At 40.0% G+C, this 22,498-nt stretch overlaps 1 protein-coding gene across 5 annotated transcripts in view; it reads right to left on the reverse strand.

Moving 5' to 3' along the window:
- Window positions 1-325: 325 nt before the first annotated feature.
- Window positions 326-22,498, reverse strand: part of Ube2d2 (ubiquitin-conjugating enzyme E2D 2) — a 53,421-nt gene continuing 31,248 nt past the window's right edge. For 3 of the 5 annotated variants that reach the window (XM_005382060.2, XM_013512969.1, XM_013512968.1), the window contains 6 exons: window positions 16,224-16,287; window positions 10,946-10,977; window positions 10,780-10,857; window positions 10,593-10,698; window positions 4,114-4,207; window positions 326-1,994 (listed from right to left, as the gene is read on the reverse strand). In XM_005382060.2, the coding sequence (XP_005382117.1) occupies window positions 1,949-1,994; window positions 4,114-4,207; window positions 10,593-10,698; window positions 10,780-10,857; window positions 10,946-10,977; window position 16,224 (357 nt within the window). In that variant the 5' untranslated portion in view covers window positions 16,225-16,287 and the 3' untranslated portion in view covers window positions 326-1,948. Of the gene's footprint in view, window positions 1,995-4,113; window positions 4,208-10,592; window positions 10,699-10,779; window positions 10,858-10,945; window positions 10,978-12,886; window positions 12,969-16,223; window positions 16,288-16,381; window positions 16,956-22,498 lie in introns of those variants that run through there. The other 2 variants (XM_013512970.1, XM_005382059.2) reach the window with 2 other exon arrangements.

Consider the following 22,498-nt stretch of genomic DNA (forward strand, 5'->3'; position numbering starts at 1 on the left):
TTTTTTTTTTAAGATAATGTCTTGCTATATAGTTCAGGGTGGCCTTGAATTCACTATGTAGCCCAGGCTGGCCTCCAACCTGCAGTGACCTTCCTGCCTCAGCCTCCCGAGTCCTGAGCGTACACTACCATGCCTAGCTACTCCCCACAAACTGTTAACAGTCAAACGTTTCCTGCAAGGTCCAGGATGCTAAGAAACAGTCTCAAAATGCTTATAAGCAGCCAGCAGCTAAAAAATGCACAACTGTAAGGAGCATGTGGGTTATACCACAGGTGGTGTGAGGTGAAGAAGCAGTGGCACTGAGAGATGAGACAAGGTGGACAACTTTAAATCCAAAAGCAATGGACATTTATTCCTCAGTTTTTGTGCAAGAGTGTAAAGATGCATTCTAAAGAACCTGATGGCTGGAGAGCGTCGGGCACGGCCTTCAGGCTGGCCTGGTTTACAGTCAGAGTAGGAAAAGAAGGGAAAAGGTAACTTGCCGAGTTCACATGAGTGATGTTTCTGGCAAACAAAGTTGTTTACAAGTTTCAAACTACATTTTACTAAAGTCAAGGGAAGACTTCAAAAAGCCACATACAATACAATTTAAAACTGGATGAACATCCTTCTAAATGTTAGTGCAAAGTAATTACGCAGACTCTCCAATACAAGATTGTGCTCATGTTTCCCAGGTCTGGTCAAAGTTGCTCTTCTGTAATTACAATCACAGAGGCTTAACTTCCAAATAGCAATGCCTTTGTGTTCTTACGTCTTATGCACCAAGGGAATGTCACAAGATTTTGATGAAATGCAGCTTAGCTTCATTAATAAAGCAAATTTCTTATTTTAACAGTCATGTTCCCAAAATGCTGCACATATAGGTTTTATGAAAATGTTTTCAAGTTTATGTCTCTTAGAGTTCAATAAAATTACTCTCAAGATTTTTTTTTACTATGTAAACTGGAATTGTTTCATGATTTTGAAATGCAATCGGTATAAACAAAAACATTTTAGGAGTGGGGAAAATCCACCACTAATCTCAGCTAGACAAAGTTCTTAAAATCAAAAAGCCTATTCACACAAAATTAAATGTAATGACTGTAGTAATCAGTTTATTACACAGATTAATCATTCTTGAACGTACAAGCTCCAGAGGAGCAATTGGGTCTTTAAATATACACAAGTATTTCCATCAAATGAATTTTCACCCTTACATCCAAATAGACCTAAGCAGTTAAAAACATAAGAAAAATAAGAGCTATTAGCTATGTATTAACTGAGAAACCACATACAAACCAAAGAATATGGAGAGAAAGGAGCTGAAAGGATAAAGGTTGAAGGGGCAGAGACGTAAAACAGTTGGGAACAAAGCCCGTCACACTTTATGTACTAATAGCTCCAATCCATTTCAATGTTGACCAGTTAAACTTAGACCTTAAAATCCAGGATGTGGGTAGAATTTACTCTGGTTGGTCACAACTTCACCTAAGCTGTAGGTCCTCCAGGATAAAATGAATACAGAAACAGCTTCACGTTCTTCACCTTTCTTTTCATAACTGTTGTGAGTTTAAAACGGATTCCACTTAAAAATACCTCCTACAGGTCAGTGGAGCTGTTCCCCATCCAAGCACACCATGTACCCACCACCCCTCACAAGAGCTTGTTGTTACCAAATTCACGTCAGTAAGGAAAGCTTTTCAGTCTCACACCTAGGTTATGCCTGAAGAACTGGCTTGTCACACATACACTTCTCTGCTAGGAGGCAATGTTGGTACAGAAGTACAGTATTTCTAGTTTGTTGTTTCCAAGTATGTACAACACGCAGCACTGCTGTATCAGGTAAACATGTGCACAGGGGAAGATGAGGCGTGGGCTCATAGAAAGCAGTCAAATGGAAATCAAAAGGACTTTCTCTTTCAGAGCTCCCCTATCTTTATTTGTAGAGGTTTTCCAATAATTTCTTTAATTACATCGCATACTTCTGAGTCCATTCCCGAGCTATTCTGTTGTACCTGTACACATAAAGAGAAGCTTGGTTTAACACAGGTGATGTGTCAGTAACAGATTTCATTCCTTCTCCCACCAGTAACTTGAGGGGAATAATCTAGGACACTGAAGCAAATGTCTTAGAAGTTATTTCTTCTTTTTTATCTTTTTTTTTGAGACAGGGTCTCATTCTGCAGTTCAGGCTGGCCATAAACTCACAGTGATCCTCCTGCCTCAGCCTTCCAAGTGCTGGGATTACAGGTGTGCGCCACCACACCTAGCACTATTTCTTCTTTTTCTGTTTTGTTTTTTTGAGACAAAGTCTTACTAAGTAGTTCAGGCTAACCTTGAACTTGTGGCATACTCCTGGCATCAGCCTCCCCAATGCTGGGATTACAGCACACCCAGAGCCTAGAAGTCATTTCTAACTCAAATTTCTAATAAGCCTTTATTCAATTATAGGAAAAAGAGCTATAAAATGCAAAACACTTTCATGTAAAGGCAATTTATAGAGGATTGTGATTAAATTTTAGCATTTCCTGGCATATACTTGACTAATCAATTTCTTTTTTCTTTTGATTTTTTGAGACAGGGTCTAGCTCTGTAATTCAGGCTTGTCTTGGACTATGTAGCACAGACTGGTCTTGAACTTGTGCCTCCGGTCTCAGACTTCCAAGTGCTGGGACTACAGGGATATACCACTATGCCCAGCTTGATTAATGTATTTCTTAAAAATATCCTAAATTCTCTTTTAAAAAAGTATTAGTGCCAGGCATGGTGATGCATGTCTCTCATCCCAGCACTCAGGAGGCTCAGGCAGGAAGATGACAAGTCCAGGGCCAGCATGAGCTACATAGTGAGACCCTGTCTCAAAAAGTTTATTATGGGGCTGGGGATGTAGCTCAGTGGTAGACTTCTAGCCTTGCATGCACAAGGCCCTGGGTTCAATCCCTGCTTGCCTCCATGGTTTACTTGTATATGTTTCCTATATATGATTACATTCATTGTGGGGAGTTAATACATGTATATAAAACACCTTAATGTCCTCTCCCTCTCATCTTTAGTTCCTCTTCTCATTTGCAAAGGTTCGATCTCCCTATTTACCATTATATCTTTTTTTTTTTTTTTGAGGCAGAGTCTCACTATGCAGTTCAGGCTGGCCTTGAACTCACTATGTAGCCTAGGCTGGCCTTAAGACTTTCACGATCCCACATAAACCTCCTGAATGCTGGAATTACCCATGTAATTACAGGTACACCACTCTACCCAGCTTATCTGCAGTTTTTTATTTTTGGTACCGGGAATCGAACTCAGGACCTTGCACCTGCCACCGGGTGCTTGTGCTGCTAAGCCATATCCCCGGCTTTGCAGTTTTTGAAAGCATATACTAATTGTGACTAAACAAATACCTTCCTTTGTATCAATGAGAAAAGAGGTTCTGAAAGACCTCAAAATCTGTCTGACAAAATGAATGGGTTTACTGCTCTAAGATGACACTGCAGTAAGCTAAACAGAGCAAAAAATTATGTGTTTCTTCTGTTAAAAAAAGGTGTGTAGGGTCAAGCATGGTGGCATGTGCCTGTAGCACCAGCTATTCAAGAGACTGAGGCAGGAGGATCACTAGAACCCAGGAGTTTGAGATCAATCTGAGCAATATAGCAAGAAAGAACAAAAACAAAACAACAAAAACAAAAGATTAAAAAAAGATAAAAATCAAAACCAAAAGAAAATAAACAAAAAAGCAATACAGAAAGGTTCTGCTGTGCTAGGCATGGTGGAGTGTGCCTGTAATCCCAGTACTCAGCAGACTGAGTCAGGAGGATCCCAGTGAGTATGAAGCCAGCCTGGACTATACAGCAAGTGAGATCCTAACTACAAAAAAAAAGTTTTCTAGATAGTGAGAGTCGGGCCGGGGATATAGCTCAGCGGCATAAGCACTTGCCTGGCAAGCCTGAGGTCATGAGTTTGATTCCCGGTACCAAAAAAAGAAAAAAAAAAAAAAGTAAGAGTCACACTCCATTTCCTGTCCTCTGGGGAATATATTAAGATTTAATATTAAATATCTGGCCCATAGTCAGCCCTTAGATTTAAGACAAACATCTCTACCCTACCACAGACACCTTGTCATCCAGAGGCCATACTTACTTTTCTCTATCTGTTTTGTAGATCCGAGCAATCTCAGGCACTAAAGGATCATCTGGATTGGGATCGCACAACAGAGAACAGATGGACAAGAGTACTAGGATGAAAAAAAAATGTGGAAGTTAGTAGAGGTAAAAAACAAAGATTGACAGAAACGTAAGATGGCCACACATGAGAAAATTCTAAGAACCTATTCAGAGCTGGGGAGGTAGCTCTGTGGTACAGCACTTGCTTAGCATGCACAATAAATTGGACTCAGTCCCTAGTACAGGGGAGGGATTTATTTACACAGTAGTGCTTGGTAACAGTAATCATCAGAGATTCTGAGAAGTGCAAACAACTCGATAAGGAGGCACATGCCTGTTCCTAGCACTAGGAAGGCTGAAGCAAGAGGATTGCTGTTGAATTCATGGCCAACTTGGACTACACAGGAAGACCCTGTCTCAAAAAACAGAGCAAAGCAAAGCAAAGCAAAACAAAAATCTCAGATTTCAGATTTAGCCAATAGAAAACTAAAATAAAAAAAAAGAAAACTAAAATGAAAAACTAAAATAAAAATAGCAAAAAGTTAATGCTGAATGCCTATTAGTCTCCAAGGTAAGAATCAATGCTTTTGCTCAAAGTTTCACAATTATGCTATGTGTAAGAAGAGTACCACTGGCTCTTTATGCCTGAACTCCTAAAGAACCTAGCCTAGCCGAGCATGGTGGCACACTTGTAATCCCAGCACTTGGAGAGGCTGAGGCAGGAGGATCGTGGCAAGTTCAAGACCAGCCTAGGCTACAAAGTGAGTTCAAGGTCAGCCTGAACAGCACAGAGACCCTGTCTCAAAGACCAGCCCCCCCCCCTTCCCTCTTGCAAAAAAAAAGTGACTTGTTCACTGGCCCTGAAACAGGAATTGGAAAACAACAGAATTAAAGAAGCCTTACTAGAGGTATAGCTCAGTGGTACAGTACTTGCCTAGGACACATGAAGCCCTAGGTTCAACATTCCATACCACAGAAAAAAAAAAAAAAAAGAAAAAGCAAGTCTTCTAAGTCCAACAACACTTACCAGAGTCTATAAAATTCAATTTTCAGAAGCCCAAGTTCAGGGAACAATGGTTTCTAAAATTCCAAAGACAACCATCACTATTAAATACTTATCTTTGGTAAAAATGACAGTCTTGAGATCCAACAGACACTGTTTTCTCAGGGGCAGGTACCATTGTTTCAAAATACAATGGATCTGTTTTGTTTGTTTATGTCTTTTTGAGACAGGGTTTCACTATGTAGTTGAGGCTGGCCTTGAACTCACTTTATATAGCTCAGGCTGGCCTCAAACTCATGGCAATCCTCCTGCTTCAGGCTCCCGAGTGCTAGGATTACAGGTGTGTGCCAGCTTGTTTTATTTTTAGTTGAAAAGAATTCAGTCTGAGTCTGGAAAATAAAGGCCAGTGCTTGCCTCTACATGGGGATGGTCAGAGTCTTAGTAACAGGATGCAACGTATTACTACCAAGTTCTCAAACTCTTTTCAGTGAAGATTTAGACATTTCCTCAGTGATAAACTGGTACGTGGCATAGAAATCTCAATAGTATAATTTCCTCTGTTCAAATCTGTCATTAACTTACATACTCTTTACTGAATTAAAAAGAGGTGATCATGGTCACTACATTAAGTTCAAGAGACTGATATAATGAAATAAACTGAAAATCTTCTATCATGATGCTAACAGAACTCAATTCACTTATGCTTTGTACCAACAGGCAAAGACTTTGAGCCTTCAGTCCCACAAAACCATCAAATTCAGGAGGAAAAGGTTTACTCATTTTCCCATCAAATCTATTCTACAAAGACCAAGGACTTCTGAGAGATGAGTAAAAAGTTGACAGTTTAGCAACAAAAAAAGCTATTTTCTTGCCTTCCAAGTATATGGGAGGGGCACCAAGAAAGATATTCTCTGACTCTTTCTTCACCACCATTGCCCACAATTCTGGCCAATGGCATTCCCTAACACCTTTTCTTCTTACTGCCAGGTGTCATCACCTGATGCCCTCTTTAATGTGAGAAGAACAGTCTGACACCAATTAGGAAAGATTTCATGTATTTCCTGGAAATGACAACAAGGAGTAACAGATTTCTAAATGTTCATGAAAGTACTGAATGTAGAAAGAAAAAATTCTGACCTATCAAACTGATAAGAGAAAAAAAACAAAACAAAAACAACAACAAACTGACAAGAGCACAAGTCATCTAAAGTTAGAAATGCTGCCAAAATTGGAGGCACAAGTTCCCTTTACTTATTTTTATAATAAAGAAACTTTAGCCACACGTGGTGGCACACACCTGTAATCACAACACTCAGGAGGTGAAGGCAGGATGATTGTTTCAAGTTTGAGACCAGCCTGGGTTATATAGTGAGCTCAAGGACAGCCAGAATAGTGAGACTTTGTCTCAAAAAATTAAAAACAAAAAACAACAACAAAAAAACCCCATAAAATTAAAAGCATAAATTTATCTAAGGGTGGTGGTGCACACCTGAGGCAGAAAGAGCTCAAGCCCAATCAAGCCAAATTCAAGCCCAATCTGGACAATGTGGTGAGACCCTGTCTCAACATAAAAGTGCTCTACTGCAAAGCTACATCACAGCTCAAAGATAAACTTTACTGTATTTATTTATTTGTCTTTTTGAGACAGGGTCCACTATACAGTTCAGGCTGGCGTTGAGCTCACTTTGTAGCCCAGGCTGGTCTTGAACTCACAAAGATCCTCCTGCCTCAGCCACCTGAGTGCTGGGATTACAGGTGTGTGCCACCACGCCCGCCTCAAAGATACATTTTAAAGAAACAGCTTTTACAGGGAAGTGGGCTACCAATATTTTAGACTTGGTGAATGGATTATTAGTGAAAGGATTCCATGAATCTTCCAATCCATGGAAAATTGGTGTTGGCTTAGTATGTGTTACACATTCTTCCTCTGTAAACAGAATTAACTTCTATTACTGCAGCCTACCCAGGTTCTTCGTTCAAGTTTCACCCATATACATTCCTCATCTGTTTATATTTATTTTCTTTCTTTTAGTGGGGGGGCACCGGAAAGCGAACTCAGGAACTCACACTTTCCAGGCAGGCGCTACACCACCAAATCCCTGGCTACATCTTTTAAAAATTTTTTTTCTTTAGTATCATAACCAATAGTCACTTTCAATTCTAAAAATACAGCTGAGTGGTTTTACAGTACAATTATTTGCTTTCTCTGAATTTTCTGTGTATCTAGGTCGCCAAACGTGTATTTTCAAAGTAGGTGAGGGGAGAATTCAGTGTGAGAGTGAATCTTAGGGTGCACAAGGCCTAGGGTTCAGTCCATATCTTCAAAAAGGAGGAAAGAAAAGGTGGTGCCAGGCACAGAGGACCAAGTTTGAGGGCAGCCTTGGTAACCTGGCAAGGCCTGTTCTCAAGGGGGTCTGGGTACAGTTTAGTGGTAGAGTACTTGCCTAGTGTGTGGGAACCCCAAGGTTCATTTCATGAGGAAGGGGAATATAGGTCAAAATCACTGCCTTTAAGACAGACTATATGTGAAAGGATAATTAACATTACACACACAATTAAGGCAACCCTAGGCATGAGAAGGGCAAGGAAAAAGAGATGGTATCAACTTCAGCTATCCAGCACATGGCCCACAGACAATTACAAAATTTCGACTTTTGTGGTCCCATTAGAGTTACATCTCTACTGACACTTGGGGAACAAAGAGAAATCAACACAGCCCGTACTAGACCAGATGATAAAAAGACCAGGTGTGCTACTTTCTCAAGTAGTGTCTGAAATGAAAAGTCGCCCTCTAAAAGAAAAAGGGTCACTTCTTTGGAAAACTACTTTGTTCACAACTTTGTAAAATGTGGTTTCTTGGCTAGGAGTGGAGGCATATACCTGTAATTCCAGCACTCAGGAAAGTGAGACAGGAGCATTGATCTGAGTTCAAGGCCAGCTTGGACTACATAGCAAGATACTGTCTCCATAAACAGAAACAAGCCAAAATAACACAAAACAGTGTTCCCTGGTTTTTCGTTATTTTTGCCTAACCCTTCAGAAATTTTATTTTTTGAGACAGGGTGGTCTCACTATGTAGTTCAAACTGGCTTTGAGGGGCTGGGGATTTAGCTCAGCGGCAAAGCACCTGCCTGGCAAGCACAAGATTGTGAGTTCAGTTCCCGGTACGGGAGAAAAACAAACAAACAAAAAAAACCAAAACAAACAAACAAAAAAAAACAAACTGCCTTTGACCTCATGACAAACCTCCTGAGTCAGTGCTGAGATTACAGGCGTGGCCAGTAGTTTCAGTACCTGGCCAGAAGTTTTAATTTAACTTCTTTTTTTTTTGGTACCTCGAATTGAACTCAGGACCTTGTGCTTGCCAGCCAGGTGCTTTGCCACTGAGCTATACCCCCAGCCCTCAGAAATTTTAGTTTAATGCTGTGTAGTTTTATTCTTTTTTTTTTTTTTTTTTAAATTTTTTTTGAGATAAGGTCTTGCTGTGTTCAGGCTGGCCTCAATTTGGGGCAATCCTCCTGCCTCAGCCTCCTGAGTGCTGGGACTGTAGGCATGTGCCACCACGACAGTGTCATAGGATACACCTATAATCCTAGCACTAGACAGGCTGAGGTAGGAGGATTCCCTCAGTTTGAGGCCAACCTTAGCTACAAAGTAAGTTCAGGGCCAGCCTGACCTTCAGTGAGACTCTGTCTCAAAACCAAAAACCAAACCAAACAAAAAAATTAATTTTAAGAGTATATAAGTCTTAACATCCAACTTACAAGATAAATGTCCAACACTTTTGGTAACTGTGCCTTTATCTCAGTTATTAAAGTACTTATAAGGAATCAGTTAACAGCATTTTTGTTTCTTTTACTTTCATAGTAAATGAAATATTTATTATCATCCCCATTCTACAGGAAAAAAACCCTTAAGAATTCAGAAGCCAATGTGCCTCACATCTCATTCAATAAGAGGTAGAGCTGAAATCTTTACATATATACATTCTTTATTCTTCACCTGAGACTGTGTTCTTCTTGACTGAATATATTCACTAAAGAAGCCATATAATTGGGAGTAGATAAAAAATATTTTCTGTTTTTCAAAATTCACTATCCTAGCCAGGAATAGTGGCACATGCCTATAATTCCAGCACCAAGAGGCTAAGGTAGGAGAACTGCCACAAGTTTGAGGCCAGCCTGGGCTACAAAGTGAGACCCTGAGTAAAAAAACAAACAAAAGACCAAAACAAAACAATAACAAAAAACAGAATTCAACAGCCAACTACCAAAACTTAGTCTATTTCTAGCCATGTAACATACTTTTCTATATAATTCACCCTTACAACATATACAATTTTCTTTTTTTTAAAAAGTATTTTCCCATTCTAGCTGTAAGGACGAATATTCTTAGGTGCATGGAGAAGAACTGATTTCTATCTACTCCTACTGTTTTTTCGTTTTGTTGTTTTGTTTTTTTCCTTTTTGAGACAGGGTCTTGCTGTGTAGTTCAGGTTGGACTTGGACTCACTGTAGCCCAGGCTAGTCTTGTACTCAAGGCAATCCTCCTGCCTTAGCCTCCTGAGTGCTAGGATTATAGGTGTGCACCACCAGGCAGAAGTGTTGTACAATTTCAAATCAGCACGTGAGACAATATTCATTAAAGTAATTGCTTTCTGTGTGTGTGTGTGTTTCTGTATGTGTGTGTGTGTACTGGGGGTGAAATCCAAAGCTTCACTCTGTGTTATATCCCCAGTGCTTCTCCTCTTTTACTTTGATATAAGATTTTGCTAAATTAAATTGCCCAGGCTGGCCTCACACTTGTGATCTTCCTGCTGTACCCTCCCAAGCAGCTGGAATTATAGGCATGTACCATGTCTGGCTTCTACTTTTTGGTCTTAAAAAGCCATTCATACCAAATGCCTACCTTCCTGCTTGTCCTTAAGTAGCACAGTAAACTAGTCACCACACCAAAGAATACCCACACTTGAAAATCCAACTCTTTCCAGCTGTCCCAGGTCTATTTCAGATTTAAGAGAGATTGCTAAAACAAAAACAAAAACAAAAAAACTACACACACCAAAGGTCTGTTTCACACTATGAGAAATTTTTCCTATTAAAAAGAATACAGGAGGGCTGGGGATTTAGCTTAGCGGCACAGCGCCTGCCTGGCAAGTGCAAGGTCATGAGTTCAATTCCCGGTACTGGGAAAAAACAAACAAACAAATAAACAAACAAACACAAAAAAAGAATACAGGTATGGTGGTGCAGGCCTATGATCCCAGCACTCAGGAGGCTGAGGAAGGACAGCTGAAAGTTTCAGCCCAGCCTGGGCAACTTAGTGACTCAGCAAGACACTGGTCTCAAAATAGAAAGGACAGAAATCCCCAGTAAAAAACCAACAGAACAAAATGCAAAACAAAACAAACATTAAGACAAAGCCAGTTTCATATCAAATACTTCATCTACTACCTTTTGAAATAGTTAGTGCTGGAGACCACTGTGACCGTAGAATATCAAGACAAATGCTGCCATTACTGTTAATATTTGGATGATAAATTCTTGTTGTAAATGCAACCTACAAAGAAAGAAAACCCTTTGTAAATTGGCTTATTGGTATCCCACAGCATATTCAAAGAAACTGTCATATTTCAATTACCTTAGGTGGTTTGAAGGGGTAATCTGTTGGGAAATGAATTGTCAAGAAAAATACTCCACCCTGATAGGGACTATCATTCTGTCAATGATAAAAAAAAAGGGGGGAGGGGGATTAAAATGAGTGAATGACATCAACTATTTATTCTAAAATTAACCTGAATACTTACTGGCCCCATTATTGTAGCTTGCCAATGGAACACTGAAAAAGAACAAGAAAAAAAATTACTAAGTTATCCACACTGTTTCTATACCTCCATCCTGTCAAGTTCATTCACAAACAGTATGACAATTGAGTATGGGAGGATGAGGAACCTAATTCACTCTGTAGAGACAAAAATGGCTAGAAAGACCTAGAACACTGGTAAGGTGCTCAATTCAAAAGTACATGGAGCCAGGTGTGGTGTGCATGCCTGTAATTCGAGCACTTGGGAAGCTGAGGCAGGAGGATCACCACGAATTTGAGGCTGAACTGTACTACACAGTAAATTCAAGGCCAGCTTAAACTACACAGACACTCTGTCTCAAAAAACAAAAAAACCCCAAAAAACACACAAAGTACTAGGAGTTGGGTTTGGTGGTGTACACCTATAATCCCACAACTCTGGGATACTGAGGCAGTAATACAACTCTGAATCCCCAGCCTGGGCAACTTACTGACTTGGCAAGACCCTGTCTCAAAAAGGGGGTGGGGCATGGCTGGGAATGTAGTTCAGTGCAAATGCCTTAGATTCAACCCTAGTAAAGGGGTGGTGGTGGTGGTGCAGGGCTGGCCAAACTAGGGGAATCTGTCACTACAACTGTAACCCAAATACCCCAAACCAGCCAATTCTTGTGAAGACTGAGAAGCTATGTGAAAATCCAGCGGGATGTCAGTCCAAGTTCTAAAGTTCCTTCAAAACTTCCTTAATAAGGGCCGGGGATATAGCTCAGCAGCATAACCGCTTGCCTGGCAAGCCTGAGGTCATGGCGTTCGATTGCCGGTACCAAAAAAAAACAAACAAAAACCCCATAAAATTCCTTAATATAAATTGCCTAGGCTACCCTCAAACTTATGATCTTCCTGCTTCAACATCCTGAATGTTGTGATTACAAGCAGATCTGTACCATTATGCCAGGCAAAGAAAGCCATTCTGAGCCTTAAAGACTGGTCCTTGAATCATAGTAAAAGTCCTCTAAAATGCATTATAGGCTTATTGAAGTAAGACTTTTACTGAGAACGAACTCTTACAAGCAACACTGATAGATTAATTCATTTGTAATTCATATCTATTTAGCTTGTAAATCATTTCTTTTGTAATTACCAATATAAATTTTATAAATAGGACTCATTGTGACATTTCTATATATGCATATTTTATGCATTAATCATATCTGCTTAATATTGCAACAGAACTAAACATAATTCACTGGAATCAAGGTATGATGGCACACACCAGTAATCCCAGCACTTGGGAGGCTGAGGCAGGAAGATTGTGAGAGTCTGGGGCCAGCCTAGGCTTCATAGTGAGTTCAAGGCCAGCCTGAACTACACAGCAAGACCTTGTCTCAAAAACAAACAAGCCCCCCAATCACCGGTATCAAAGCTGTAAGTGAAATTCATTTATGTTCAAATGGTAGCATTTTGTCCTGTTAAGCAAATACACAAAGGGTTGTCTTTAAAACAGGAGAAAAGTGCTACTGTAGCAACCAAGACCTCTCATAAAAATGACCTAAAATAGGCAGTGAAAGACAAACTCATTACATGAATTAAACAGAGTACCTGAAGACCTACAATTTAAATTCCACCCCCCCCCAACTGAACTCATGACCTTGTGCTTGCCAGGCAGGCGCTGTGCCGCTGAGCTAAATCCCCAGCCCCTTACAATTTAAATCTTAAATGAGCTGTGGTTATGAGTGGTAGAGCCAAGACTTACCATTTTTAGGGTCTGGATTTAATTATCACGACCAAAGACATAAAGACATACATCTTAAGCATTCTGTCACACTGCTTAATATAAGAATACCTATTAGAATTAATAACAGGTCTCCCTCTGGAATCCTGCTAGCCTCCTAGCTTTCTTAAGTAGAAATATACATAAGAAGGGCCAGATGTGGTGGTAACACTCCACCTGTAATCTCACATTACTCTGAGAAGGTGAGGCAGAAGAATCCCAAGTTCCAGCACTCCTTGGCAATTTAGCAAGACTCTGTCTAAAAAAAAAAAAAAGGAGTGTAGCTGAATTCCCAGGCTGAATGCACTGGGTTCAATCTCCTGGATGGGAAGAAAGCAAAGCAAAGCAAAGCAAAGCAAAGCAAAGCAAAGCAAAGCAAAGCAAAGCAAAGCAAAGCAAAGCAAAGCAAAGCAAAGCAAAACAAAACAAAACAAAACAAAACAAAACAGGGGAGGAGATAAGAGTGTAATCTGTATCAAACCACAATGGTTTTGTAAATAGTTGAGAATCACTGAAGGTTCCAAGTAAAAAGAACTCCAGAAATAGTTACTGAATAAATACTTGGCCATTTCATAAGCATAACATATTGCTGTATTTACATGACCATTTATATAAAAATCCTTTTATTCTATTTAAGGATTAATATTAGATGTTGCAAACAAAAATGCATACTACCCTTCCAATCAAAACCAGCCCCCTCAAGGCCTTCTATGTGCTGGGCAAGTAATCTACCAAAAACTATGCTCCCAGCTTCCCAAACAATTTTATAGTAAAAAAATAAAAACCAAACTCCCACTACTACCTAGGTTTGATGCTGTCAAACCAAATTATACAAACTGAAAGCTATAGTCCGTTAGTTATATGTGCATTTAAATGTCAGGTTCTGAGCTCAATAATCACCCTCTGGTGTTGTGGATAAAATTTTGAGGTTAGAAGGGATAGTGAGAATATATGTTTTGAGACTAAATCCCTGAAGACCTAAATTTGAATGTACAGGCCTCAACAGTGTTCAAAACAGAAGAAATGAAGCACGGTGTATGACCAATAAACCTTCAGCTTACTTCTTTCTGAAGTACCTTTCTTCCTGCTTACCAGATCACTGAATAACGTGGGAAAAAATTTAATGTACTCTAAAACGTGAGTACAGCAGTTTAAAATAAAGTAGCAGTCACCACTTTAATCTTACACTAAATATCAATAATGTGGTGCTAAGGGATTTAAGTATTAGGACAGTCTAAAGGAGTTTAAAAGTTTCATTTTGGCTAAAGTTTCTCCTCACGAGATTAAATTCTGACAGTTTATAACAAAGAAAATGAGACGATGAAAATACATTTAGTTATCTACTTATACTTTTTATGTCCTTATGTGATCAAGTGTTTTGTTTTGTTTTTGAGACAGGGTCTTGCTATGTACTTCAAGCTGGCCTTGAACTCAAGGTGATCCTCTTGCCTCAGCCTCCTGAGTGTTGAGATTACAGGAATGTGTCACCATGCCCTACCAAGCATTTAACAGTAATAGGTGACAACATTTGTAATCCCAGCACTAAGCAGGCTGAGGCAGGAGGATTGCCATGAATTAGAGGCCAGCCTAGAAAGACCATGTCTCCAAATACACACACACACACACACACACACACACACACACACACACACACAGTAATTAAAATCTCAAATGGCCTCAAAAATTTTAAGTATAATGTTTATCAGCAAACACTACCCATAGTTACCCAAGCTTAAGGTCATTTCACTCTCCCTAGGTGTATTTCCTTTTCATTTTTTTGAGACAAAGTTTCCGTATGTAGCACAGACTGTCCTCAAACTCATGGAGACCCTCCCACGTCAGTCTCCCAAGTGCTGAGATTCCAGGCATGCACCACTACATCTGGCCCCTTTCTTCTTCTGAAAAGGTAGATACTGTTGACAACTTAGTATCTGACTCAAGACATTCAAACAGAAAAATGAGGATTTAAGGATTTTTTCCTCCAGCACTGGGGACTGTACCCAGGGGCTTTCTTACTGAGCTATATCCTCAACCCTTTTTATTTTTTGAAATAGGGTCTCACGGAGTTGCCCAGGGTGGGCTCAAACTTACAATCCTCCTGCCTCAGCCTCTCAGAGTGCCAGGATCACAGAAGTGGTCATCACGCCCAATTCAAATTTCTCAAAATTCAGAATGGCTGATGATTGTTTTTACTTTTTTGGAGACAGGATGCCAATGTGCAGTCCAGGCTGGCTTTCAACTCTCAAAATCCTCTTGCCTCAGCCTTCCCAGTGTGGGGATTACAGATGTACGCTACTATACCTCATTTGGCTGATGATGACCTTTAAAAACAGTCTGGGAATTAAATTTCATTTTTAAAATTTTCTTTAGATTGCCAAGGTAATTTGTCTTTGCTGCTACTACTGTTTATACTATTACATGCCTTTCTCAAATCAAAGAGTTATTACCCTGAAAAGTATTTCCCCCAAAACACATATGGTAACAGAAAAAACAAGCTAGGCTTCATCAAAATTTAAAACTATCTAGGTGTGGTGGCACATGCCAGTAAAGGTAGCAGTGGGGAGGCTGAGGCAGGCAGAATGCTGTGTTCTGAGGCCAGCTTGGGGTACATAGATAGTTCAAGGCCAACCTGCACTACACAGTGAGATCCTGTCTCAAAAAACAAAAATAAAAAATTTAAAAGGCCCCATGATGAATATTATCATTATGTACTGCAAACACTTACTAGTAAACATTTAAAAAGAAAGAAAGAAAAGAAGAAGAGAAGAGAAGAGAAAAGAAAGGGGCTAGGATGAAGCTCAGTTTAGGCCTAGGGCTCAATCCCCGGTACTACAAATAAAATTATACTTGATTTTACAAGTATGAAAGAGTAAAAAGAGCTAAACACACTAGATCATCCTTACAATATCTCAAGTGTTCTTTTTTTTTTTTTTGTCTTTCAGAGACAGAGTCTCACTATACAGTTCAGGCTGGCCTCAAACTCACCTCGATCCTCCTGCCTCAGCCTCCCTTCTTCCTCAGCCCTCTGAGTGCTAGGATTACAGGCACGCACCACCGCGCCCAGCTATTTATTTATTTTGAGATAGGGTCTTGCTATGTAGTTCAGGCTGGCCTTGACTTCACTATATAGTCCAGGTAGGCTTCAATCTCAAAACTCAAGGTGATATTCTTGCATGAGTTTCCAAAGTGCTGAGATTACAGGCATGCACCACCACACCTGGAAGCTCTCAGTATTTTATATCTGGGCATTACCTAGAAGGGATGAAGGACAGGCAGGAAGAAACCACAACTACAAAAATAATACCTAGCAGAAGAGGCTCCAAATGTGATGAACACGGAAGATGAGCTGACACACATAACGCCTACTCATAGAAGCTCATAGTACACTGTCCCCCTTCCTGTAGCAAATTATCTTTCCACACAAAATCACCTTGAGAGATGCAGTCACCTGTTCAGAGGTCCCCACAGGTACAGTGCTGCATGGTCTACACCAGAGTTCCATTTAAATACTTACTATCATCTCCAACAGGACCTGCTGAACACTGTGCTGGTGGGTCCCGTGCCAGGTCATTCAATTCCTTAAGAAAAAAACAAAGAGATTTATTCAATATAAATGTAACTTTACATTGTTACTAAATTTACATTTTTACCAATAGTCTTTGTCCTACTTACTGGTAAAGTTCTTTTAGTATCATTCCTTCAAAGTCCAAGGAGTAGATGATGAATCTTTTTGTTGTTTTTTTGAGACAGTCTCCCTAAGTAGTTCAGGGTAGCCTCAATCTCACGGTCATCTTCCTGTCTCAGCCTCCCAAGTGCTGGGACTGCAGGTATGTGTTACCATGCTCAGCCTACACGGTGACTCTCTAAACTGAAGTATTTTGGGTTCTTTAGTGCAAAGGTATGTTATAAGGTGTAGCTTAGTGGTAGAGTGCTTGCCTAATATGCTGGAGGAAACCAAGTTCAATTATGGAGGCAGGGGAGAAATTTTGCTTTTAGTAGTGCTTGGGCTCAAACACAGGGTTTGCTACATGCTAGGCAAGTGGCTTTACCAATGTGCTATAACCCCAGCCCCCCAAATCTTTTCTTGCCTCCTTAGATGTAACCTCATTATGTTGCTCAGGGTTGTCCTAGATTTCCAAGCTCAAGCTATCCTTCCACCTCAGCTTCTCTGGTACTGAACTACAGTTGAGTATAGTGCCTTTTTGTTTTTGTGTGTATTTCTGAGACAAGGTCTCTCTATGCAATGCAGGCTGGCCTCAAATCCACAGAGATCCTCCTGCCTCAGCTTCCCACGTGAAAGAATTACAGATGTGTACCACCATGCCAGGCTTTTTTTTCTTCTTTTGATGTGGGAGATCAAACCCAGGGCCACATGCATGTTAGGCAAGCACTGTTGTTTTCTTTTGTAGTCCTAAACCCAGGCTTGGAATATGCTTGGTTTTTATATATAGTATATTACACACACACACACACACACACAATTTATTTTATTTTATTTTATTTGGTACCAGGATTGAACTCAGGACTTGTGTGCTTGCCAGGCAGGCGCTGTGCCAATAAGCTCTATCTCCAGCCCCAATATACTTCGTTTGTGAAATAAAAACAAGCTGGAAGAAGCTGGGTGTGGTAGCACATGCCTGTAACCCAGCACTCTGGGAGGCTAAGGGAGGAGGATCACAAGCTCCAGCCCAGCTTGGGCAACTCAATGGCTTACTGAGACCCTGCCTCAAAATAAAAATAAATTTTAAAAGGACTGGGGATGTAGCTAGGTATGAAGGCCCTGGCTTCAGGGAACAATAGTAAGAATGTAAAATCTACTATTATAAAATGCAATAAAAATTATTTACTTATTAATAAATTACACAAAGACATGATTTTATTAACCCAAATATAATAATTTGTATTTTTTCTGTAGGTCCCTTTCTCAGTTATTCATCCAGTCATTTTAGAATACTAATTATGCTGTTTTTTAAAACTTAATTTTATTTGTACACTTTTGATATATGTAATAAACACATTCACCACAGGGAAACTGTACCTATACATAATATATCTTATTCTTTTTTTCCCATTCCCCTACCCTCCTTTCAATCCTCTCCTTATTTACAAAAGCTTTGTTTCCATTTTTCTCTTTTATTCCCTTTTCTCTTCCTTCCCTTCCAATTATACTGTTTTATCCTATATGTAAAGTTGGAGTACAATAAAGTACAGAAATAAAGTCTAGGGGGGGAATATTCTGGGACTGAGATAAATCTTTAACAACATTAACCAGGTGTGGTGGCACACATCTGTAATCCCAACACATGGGAGGCTGAGCCAAGAGGACAGCTTGAGTTCAAGGCCAACCTGAATTGCATAGGGAGAACCTTTCTCAAAACAAAACACACACACACAGATACACGCACACACACAGACACACACACACACACCCCAAAACCAAAACCTAAAGTTTTAACAACATTTTAAGTATTTCAGATTCTGGACTTTGTCTCTTCCTACAGATTTCCTGTCCATGTCAAAGAATAAATAAAGCCTATTGTACAATTCCTGTTCCTAAATGTTTTCTGCAATACAAACCACTATTACAAGGACTCTTGACCAGGGATGTAGCTCACTGACACAGCGCCTGAGTTCAACTATTGGTACCAAACTAACAAAAAAACCCTCTTGCTTGATTCAAGAACCATTATAGCAAGAGGCTGCTATTAAAAATACAATTTGAATTTAACAAATTATTCTGAAGAGCTGCCATGTGCACTAAATGGAATTTTACTTCATCCTTTGCTCCTTTCAAATTGAATTACTGTTTCTCATGCCAAATGACATCAAGATTTGACCTCAAGAACTGTGACTTATCTAACCTGAACATAACATCTATCATTTCATCTCATGAACCAGTATGACATAATTAATTTTAAAAACCTAACTCAAATGTAGGCTAATAGACATTTAATATACTCATTCAACACTTCTTTGGTTCAAGGCAGATACGGCTCTCAAAAGCGTAATGCCGCCGGGTGTGGTGGTGCATGCCTGTAATCCTAGCACTCCTGTAATCCCAGCACTCGGGAGGCTGAGGAAGGAGGATCGTTGTGAGTTCAAGACCAGTCTGGGCTACAAAGTGAGCTCAAGGCCAGCCTGAGCTCCATCGTGAGACCCTGTCTCAAAAAAAAAAAAAAAAAAAAAAAAGCATAATGCTAAGTAAAACAAACCAGATATAAAAAAGACTTATAGTACATGGTATGATTACACTTGACATTCTAGAAAAGGTAAAGCTATAAAAAACAAAGCAGATTAATGGTTCCAGTGGCCAGAGGTAAGGGACTGAGTACAAATGGACAGGAGTTGGGGTGTGTGCGTGTGTGTTATGTAACAGAAATGTGATATATCATGGTTTCAGTAAAAGTTGTACAACTACATATGTGTTTGTCAAAATAAAGTGAATACTGAGAATTGATGAGCTTCACTTAAAATGGTTCAATTTCATTGTATATAATACATATCAAAGCTGTTTATTTTGTTAAGATATTGGAGATTCAAGTTAGGGCCTTGAATATGCTGGGGAAGCACTTACCAACTGAGATACAACTCCATATCTTCAAAGTTGATTATTTTTAAATGGACACAACCATCCATCTTTGTGAATAAAGTATCTCTGAATACACAAGAATCCAGTTAGCAGCAGGTGCTGTAAGGAAGCTTGCTTTATGGCAAGAATGGAAAATGTAAATACTCCTTTTTTACCCTTTTGAATTTTTATAAACTATGTATATACTGTCTGTGAAAAAATTACCCTTTCTGACTGTAAACGTGGATTAAATTAATTTACTAAAAATTGTTACCGTCTGGAGAGCAAACTAGTGAAGACTCAGACTAAATAGGCAACCAGTAATACTGACATTTCTACATCAAGATAAAAACTAAAGTAGAATCTTTAATAAAGACGCTGATCTAGTCAGAATATGTAGAGAGAAAAAAAATCTGAGTAAGTTCCCTTTATCACTTGGCTTTATACCTAATTCCTTTGACTTTTTAAATTAATTAATTAATCTTATTTTTTACTTTTTTGAAACAAGGCCTCGCTATGCAGTTCAGGCTGGCTTTCAAATCATTATGTAGCCCAGGCTGGCTTCCAACTCACAGGGATCCTCCTGCCTCAGCCTCCTGAGTGCTGGGATTACAGGCATGCAACACCACACTCAGCTTGACTTTCTATTTTAAGAAAACGGATTTAAAATTTTTTAAAAACAAGCCAGGCATGGTGGTACTCTCTTGTAATCCCAGCACTCGGGAGGCTGAGGTGGGAGGATCGTTGTGAGTTCGAGGCCAACCTGGACTACAAAGTGAGTTCAAGGCCAGCCTAAACTGCATAGTGAAACCCTGTCTCAAAAAGACAAAAAAAGAAAAAACAGGAGGGGCTGGGATATAGCTTAACAGTGCAGGTCCTGAGTTTGATTTCTGGTACCGAAGTACCAGGAGGACCTGAGGACTTGAGTTCGATTCCTGGTACCTAAAAATTAAAAAATCTTTAAAACGAAAAACTTAAAAAAAAAAAAAAAAATTCAGATTAGTCTTGTCTATCTTATAGCAAATCACATTATTGGGATTAAGAGAAAGATTAGGACTAAAACTCAAAAACTAGGAATTAGTGGTTTATGGGAAAACTGTTATGGAGAGGGCAAGAGAAATAAAGTACAGTATATATACATGTAGGGAAAGAAGGGAGGAGGAAACCTTCAGTTAAAATAGAAAATCCTCAATTTTTGTTTTGTTTTGGTTTTTTTGAGAAAATGTCTTTGTAGCATAGGTTGGCCTTGAGCTCATGGCGATCCTCCTGCCTCAGCCTCCCAAGTGCTGGGATAACAGGCATGCACCACCACCACCACCACCACCCACCACCATGCCTGGTGAAAATCCCCCATTTTAAAAAGATAGGCCAGGTGTGGTGGTGCATGCCTATAACCCCAGCACTTGCAAGGCTGAGGTAGGAGGATCGTTGCAAGTTCGAGACCAGCCTGGGCTACAAAGTCAGCTCAAGGGCAGCCTGAACTGCAGAGCAAGAACCTGTTTCAAAAAGACAATGAATAAATGAATGAATGAATCAATCAATCTATCCATTAATGTTTCTTTGTTGCAACATACTAACCTTTTTTTGGTACTGGAAATCAAACTCAGGACCTTGCCCTTGCCAGGCAGGCGCTGTGCCACTGAGCTATATCCCTGGCATGCATACTAATCTTGTACATAGGAATATAGCAGAGCTGAGCATGGTAGTGCACAGCTCTAATTCTATCATTCAAGAGGCTGAGAAAAGTAGATTGCTGTGAGTCTGAGGTCAGCCTAGGCTATACAGTGAGTTCAAAGGCCAGCCTGGACTACATACCAAGACCTAATTTCAAAAAACCAAAAAGGAGTTCGGGTGTGGTGGTACATGCCTGTAATCCCACTCAGGGGGCCTCAAACTCGAGGCAATCCTCCTGTCTCAGCCTCCAGAGTGCTGGGAGAGAGCCGGGGATATAGCTCAGTGGTACAAGTGCCTGCCTGGCAAGCACAAGGTCCTGAGTTCAACTCCTGGTACCAAAAAAACCTCCCCCCAAAACCCAAAAACAGACTACAGGAGTGTACCACCATGCCTAGCTCTTCAGGCTGATCTTGAACTAACTAACCCATGTTGGCATCCAACTCCCAGTAATTCTCGGCCTCCTGAGTGCAAGGAGTACGGTATGCAGCACCACACCTGGCTAATTGCCATTTATTAAAATGAGATGTTCCAATTATTGAAAGAATTTTCTCCTAAATAGATCACTATCTTATTTTCCCCATGTGTACTGAAGGATGATACTGAGAATTGAATTCAGGGTCTTCATACAGCGTAGGCCTTTTGGGATATATATTTATATTTATACAGGGTCTCATTATGTAGTTCAGGCTGGGCTTGAACTCACGGCAATCCTCCTGCCTCAGGCTCCCAAGTGCTGGGATCACAGGTGTGTGCTACCACACCTGGTTTTGATTTTATATTTTAAGACATAGTCTAAACTGCTAAACTGCACAGATTAGGCTTGAATTTCTGATCCTCCTGACTCAACCTCCCCAGACTACTGAGATTACAGACGTGTAACCACCATATTTGGCATGGATCACTGTTTTCTAAATTTATTTTTTTTTTAAAAATGGAGATTATGCACATGATCTTCACTTCAATAATTAGTTTTAAACTGGGTGTGGTGGCATACACCTGTAAACCCCAGCACTCTGGAGGCTGAGGCAGGAGGATTGCCTGAATTTGAGGCCAGCCTGGGCTACAAAGTAAGTTCAAGGCCAGCCTGAACTGCATAGCAAAACCCTATCTCAAAAAGACAAAAACAAACAAAAACAACCCATGGGTGAACGTGTGTGTATGTGTGTACTGGGCATAGAACTCCAGGCCTTGTGCAACCTAGGAAGTGTTCTAACACTGATCTACAACTCCAAGTTCCAAATTGAGACTTTTATACTACAAATACAATGAAGTATCTCATGTTATAGTATATAAGCAGAAGCAAGAACCCATGAGAATTGTAATTTTAAGCTGTGTGTGGTGGCATATGGCTGTAATTTCCAGTTACTTAGGAGGCTGAGGCAGGAGCATCCCAAATAAATTCCAGCCTGGGCAACTTAGTGAGACCTTGTTTCTTTCTTTCTTTTTTTTTTTTTTTTGAGACCTTGTTTCAAAATAAAAAATTTAGGGCCAAGGATATAGCTCAGTGGCCTAAGTGCCTGCCTGGCATGCACAAGGTCCTGAGTTCA

The sequence above is a fragment of the Chinchilla lanigera genome, unplaced genomic scaffold (assembly GCF_000276665.1).
Source record: "Chinchilla lanigera isolate Chin_1 unplaced genomic scaffold, ChiLan1.0 scaffold00017, whole genome shotgun sequence".
In the NCBI taxonomy this organism is placed as follows: Eukaryota; Metazoa; Chordata; class Mammalia; order Rodentia; family Chinchillidae; genus Chinchilla; species Chinchilla lanigera.